This window comes from Fukomys damarensis, unplaced genomic scaffold (genome assembly GCF_012274545.1).
Source record: "Fukomys damarensis isolate Sample0158 unplaced genomic scaffold, DMR_v1.0_HiC HiC_scaffold_19, whole genome shotgun sequence".
NCBI lineage: Eukaryota > Metazoa > Chordata > Mammalia > Rodentia > Bathyergidae > Fukomys > Fukomys damarensis.
In genome coordinates, this window is record NW_022900931.1 from 48,037,932 (window position 1) to 48,043,868 (window position 5,937).

The window sequence follows — 5,937 nt, forward strand, 5'->3', positions numbered from 1 at the left end:
AAAAAAAAAAAAAAAAAAATCCTGGAAAAATGCCAACCTGCCTGACCTGTGTTTTATTCCATATATTTGTGGACTCATCAATTTGCCAGCATCCATTTCCAGGACAAGTAACTTAAAACTCTGTCTGGAGAATGATTCATTACACACACCTAAGGACCTGCGAGTCTCACTTCTTCCCAAAAACATCTCCCGCTTTCAAAACTCGGGGAAGATGCATGAGAAGTAGGTGAACAGAGAAAACAGGCTGATTCCTTCACCCCAGAAGTCACACTTTCCCTGTCTACTGAGATCCTAAGATCAATAGGAGGATTTAATGTCAAATCTACCTGAGATGTGATCTTTTTTTTTTTTTTGGCAGCCCAAAATAATGTGGAGAGAGGTGGCAACTCTTTTTTAATTCATATAAAAAAAACTTCTGAGGGTTTTATGCCTTCATACCTATTAATGATTCTAGTACCTCTCAGCAAATCTATGTCTGTTTGCAAATACTTCCCTCTTATTTCAATTAACAAATTGTTTTGATGTGGATATGTGGCTTGCAATCTGGCTTTTATTCTCAATTAGATTTTTTTTTTTTTTGGTGCTGGGGATCGAACTTGGGCCCTTGCGCTTGGAAGGCAGGTGGCAGAACCACTGAGCTAAATCCCCAGCCCTCATTCTCAATTAGATTTTGACAATTTTCTCTTTATTAAGCAGCTTGGCCTGCATTGCCACTTATTCCTTTCCCAAGCAATGCTTAAATTCTTCCAATTCAGAGGAAAACTCCTTCCTCCAATTTTCCTTCAACTGCAATTTACTAAACTTTGAAACTTGTTTTTTCACACCCCACTTCAGCATCTTCCATTTGCTTCCTCAGTATCTGAGGTTGTCCCTGTAAGTCGTTGCAGTGTAATCAATGGCCCTCAGGTACTGATGCTGTGGTCAGAGAGACCCTGCAATGGCAATACAGCGACTCCAGGTCCTTTTCACAGAGCAAGGCCAGATCCTCACCATGCTTCTTACAAAGGGGTTCCCTTGTGTCTGTCTCTGTGGTGGGCAGGTACATGACAGTATCAATCACGTGGCATAACTGAGTGCTGCTCTTGAGGTTATCCAAGCAGTGGCAGAGGTGCATGGGACAACGAAAGACATCCAATAATATTCCCACGGCTGGTGAATGCAGGAGTGACAGGAGTAGTGCCTTACACTCAGGGGTCATGAGGTCTCTCTGGTAATCTAGGCAGATGAGGCATCTGGCTGATCTCTGGAGGAAGGCTAGGGAGGTATGAAGGCCATTGCTCTGGGAGGGTCTGTCTGAGGAGACATTTCAGTAGGACTGGTTCTCCAGGAACCCAGAAGTGAGAAGCCAGTGCCTCCTCAGCCTTCTCTATCCAGAGGGCTTCCAAGGTCCCCAGGAAGTTATAACCCCGTGCACCCGTGTCTGCTTCTTTCCCATCAGCTCTAGAAGCAGCTTCCAGTGGGAGATACAGCCTCCTGGCATTCCTGATCCCTTGGCTAGTCATCTTTGTAGAGAAAGAGCCACAACACTGGGAGAAGCAATGGACATTATCAACTGTGTAGGGAATTCCAGACTGTGGTACACTCAACAGGTCAAATGATGAGATTTCTGGAGTAGGTGGCTCTGGGGAGATCTTGCAGATGGGCCTTGGAGCTGGTTCTCCGAAGCCAATCTTGCACCATACCGTCTGTAATTAATATTTTATTTGAAAGTCAGCCACATAGTAATTAAGGTTCTCTGGGTCAGACAGACCTCGTCTGAGCAGACATTGGCTGGCTATGTGACTTTGGGAAACTTACTGTCCATCAGCCCTGACTTTGCTCATTTGTAAAGACAGGATATCTACCTTACATGAAAAGTATTTAGCACAATGCTGGGCACATAATAAGCCCACAACAGATCTGTTAGTGTAAGTCATCATCATAGTTATTATTATTTGAATCACCATTCTGCTGAAAAAAATGGTTAGAAATATTAATCTAAGACATATTAAAAGATACAGATGCATCAGAATATAAATATGGTATGTGTAAGATTTACAGGACTCATGTTTAGACTGGACGGAGTCACCTCCTTTTTTTTATGCTAGGATAGAAATCTTCTCCTAGGAAGGAGGCTCAATTTGTAAAATCAAGTCAGTTAGAATTACTAAACATTTGTCATGTGCTTAAGACTGCAATAATTGATGAAGAACTGAGAAGAAATTAAGGATTACATATAACTTCTATTATCAAGAATACCATAATCTCACGAAAAAGTTATGACTACAATCTAACGTAAAGTATCAAATTCTGCAATGCAGGCTAAGTGCAAAAAGTGATCACAGAAGAGAAAGCTAATGGAGTGAAGTCCTTACTAAGATATTCATGGAAGGAAGGTTAAGTGGGGTGGGTGAAGGGCAGACTTTTACATACTAAAGGATATTTGAAAGGAAAATGAAGGGAGTTGAGAGCACTCTGGGGATGCCATTCTAGAAGCATTTTGACAAGAACAACATCCAAATCAATTACTTTTTACTGAATGGCTACTGTAAATCTGGTACTGCATTAGAAATTGAAGTACAGAAAAGAACATGATAATCTCTGTTCTCAAGGAACTCCAAATCCTCATGGAAAGTCAGATGAGAATTACAAAACCACTTATTACTAGCAGTGAGACAGATGCTATGAGAACGGACGTTGAATTTTGAAGCACTTACCTGACAGGGACTGGGCAGGGTGAATAATTTTCTGGAGTTAGAGCCCCTGCATCCTTGTTCAACAGAAAGTTCTGGCATCTAAATTATTCTGCGTGATGAGGAAGTGGGCTAAGTTAGGATAAGTCTGACACTTGAATTATGGGCTAAAAGGTTGAGAAGGTGTTCCCCACCTTCTGACTGGGGAGGGAAAGACAACCTTAGAGGAAGGAACAGCAAACACAAAGACAATGACACCCGAGGGCCTGACACAGTTTAGAACTCTGTTTCCAGTATCCCTTCCCATTCTTGCCACCTAGGGTTGCCGGATGGAGAAGCTGCTCACTTAAATCTGAATTTCGGATAAACACCTAATGTTTTAAAAACTGTAAGTATGCCCGAAATACTGCACGGGACAAGCATACTCTAGGCCTTCTTCGACTCACCCCAGCCAGTCCCGCGGGCCCACAAACCCCTCATGAATGCCGGAGAGAGCCGCTGCGATAAAATATGAGAACTATCTTCTTTTGTTTCCATTCCTGTATTTTTCACGCTCGAGGTTCCAGCTCAGACACGAGGAATGCAGTTTGCTGCTTGCGGCTCGCTGGGTGTCAAGGATCCACTTTTGCCGGCTGGAATTGAGAAGAACGAAGACGGCACAAAACATCCAGCTCCACCGAAACCTAAACCAGAGTCCACTTTCCGGGTAGCCACTATCACACAACCTAGAGACCGGAAATCCCGCCTCCTCCGAAGGAAGGCGGAAACCAGCAGCCAATCCAAAGGAAGGTAATTCTTCCTCTGGCGAAACCTGAGCCGGGTAGAGGACGGAAGTAGTAGGGGGCGGGGCTCTATGTCGGAAGCGAGAGGCCCCTGGTTTTTTTTCCCCCGCATGGCGCCTTACCTGCCCGGAGAGAGCCAGCCACCTGAGGCGAGGAGCCGTAACGAGGGTTAGAGACCCGAGCGCAGTTTGGAGGTGGGACTGAGCAGCTTTCCCACAGCCAGGTCATGAGCTCCAGCAGCCACTGGGGAGCACGGTTCCCTAGCCTGCTGGTGCGCCCCGCCGGCGTATTCGCGGTAGCCTTTCTTGCCCGGGTCGTCTTGGTGTTCTATGGGGTCCTCCAGGATCGGACCCTGCACGTGAGGTACACGGACATCGATTACCAGGTCTTCACGGACGCCGCGCGTTTTGTCACGCAGGGATGCTCCCCTTACCTGAGGGCGACCTATCGTTACACTCCGCTGCTGGCTTGGCTCCTCACTCCCAACGTCTGCCTCAGCGAGCTGTTCGGAAAGTTTCTGTTCGTCAGCTGCGACCTCCTCACCGCTTTCCTCTTATACCGCCTGCTGCTTCTGAAGGGGCTGGGACAGCGCCAGGCTTGTGGCTACTGTGTCTTCTGGCTCCTCAACCCCCTGCCCATGGCGGTGTCCAGCCGAGGCAACGCGGACTCCGTTGTTGCCTCCCTGGTGCTTATGGCCCTGTACTTAATAGAGAAACGACTCATCGCGTGCGCCGCTGTATTCTACGGTTTCGCGGTGCATATGAAGATGTATCCGGTGACCTATGTTCTCCCCATAGCTCTCCACCTGCTTCCAGAACGCGACGATGACCAGCGCCGTCAGTCCCGACTTTTTCTCCAGGCTCGTTTGTACGCATTTCTGAAGAGGCTTTGTAGTCGGGCTGTACTGATCTTTGTAGCAGTTGCTGGATTCACATTTTTTGCGCTGAGCCTTGGTTTTTACGTTAAATACGGTTGGGGATTTGTGGAGCACACGTACCTTTATCACCTGACTAGGCGGGATATCCGTCATAACTTTTCTCCGTACTTCTATATGCTGTATTTGACTGCAGAGAGCAAGTGGAGTTTTCCTCTGGGAATTGCCGCATTCCTGCCACAGTTTATCTTGCTTTTAGCAGTGTCCTTCACCTATTACAGAGACCTTGCCTTTTGCTGTTTCCTTCATACGTCCATTTTTGTGACTTTTAACAAAGTCTGCACCTCCCAGTATTTTCTTTGGTACCTCTGCCTTCTGCCCCTTGTAATGCCGCTAGTGAGAATGTCTTGGAAAAGAGCAGTCGTCCTCCTAGTGTTATGGTTTATAGGGCAAGCCCTGTGGCTGGCACCTGCATATCTTCTTGAGTTTCAAGGAAAGAACACCTTTTTGTTTATTTGGTTAGCCAGCCTAGTCTTCCTTTTTATCAACTGTTCTATTCTGATTCAGATTATTTCCCATTACAAGGAGGAACCCCCGGCAAAAAGAATCAAATATGACTAACAGACCAAAAAAAAAAAAAGGTTTTGGAATTTTTTTCTGAATATTCTGAGCACTCTCGTGAAAATGTCTTTGTTCCAACAGAAATTAAAACCCATATTTGCCTGGTGCATAACAGAGACTCAGAAATTGAAGCTCACCCTTTGGAAAATCCAGCGACTCATTTATCTGGGACATAATGTGAAGTAAAGGATACTTGTTTTAAAATGCAAAGGCCTGGGCCAGGGATTTAGCTCAGTGGTTCTGTTGCCTGCCTTGCAAGCACAAGGTCCTGAGTTCAATCTCCGGTACCAATAAATAAATAAAAATAAAATAAAATATAATAAAACAAAATGGAAAGCCTAGTTAGGTGTAGTGGTGCATGCCTGTGATCCCAGCACTCAGGCAGGCTGAAGCAGGAGGATCATAACTAAATTCTACATGAAAAACCTTTTTAGCAAATAGAAATTTAAAATTAAAGAGAGAAGAATATACTAAGATTTTAATATAGACTTAAAAATATCTTTGGATATTTGTGGTCCTTAAGCATGCAAAGTATTAGCACACCTTACTATATTCTTATCTCTAGTTTTAAAAGGGGTTTTCATCTAGAATTTACTTGTGGTGTTGTAAAAATAATTGTTTTATCACTGAGCTTGTTAGTAAGACAACCTACCCTAAACACACATCCCACTTAACAAAAATTCTGTGATGGAGACCTTCAAGGGAGGCTCCTGGAAAAAATGAGCATCCTAAGGAGCTATTAATAGGAAATTGGGAAAGGGAGAGGTTTTGGTGGACAGATCTGTTTCCTTTATCACTATAAGATTTCTGGGGAAAACTGGTTTTTGTATTTTTATTTTATTTTGTTTTGGTTTTTGAGACGGGGTCTCACTATGTAGTTCAGACTGCTCTGGAACTCACTGTGTAGCCCAGGCTGATCTAGAACTCGCAGTGATCCTCCTGCCTCAGTCTCCCGAGTGCTGGGATTACAGGCGTGTGCCACCATGCC

General features: G+C 44.7%; 1 protein-coding gene across 1 annotated transcript; it reads left to right on the plus strand.

Annotated features, from left to right (window-relative positions):
* The first annotated feature begins 3,517 nt into the window (after nucleotides 1-3,517).
* Pigm (phosphatidylinositol glycan anchor biosynthesis class M) lies at nucleotides 3,518-5,183 on the plus strand. Its single transcript, XM_010616680.3, has one exon. It carries the CDS (start codon nucleotides 3,681-3,683, stop codon nucleotides 4,947-4,949), a length of 1,269 nt encoding a protein of 422 aa, XP_010614982.1. The 5' UTR covers nucleotides 3,518-3,680; the 3' UTR covers nucleotides 4,950-5,183.
* The last annotated feature ends 754 nt before the right edge of the window (nucleotides 5,184-5,937 follow it).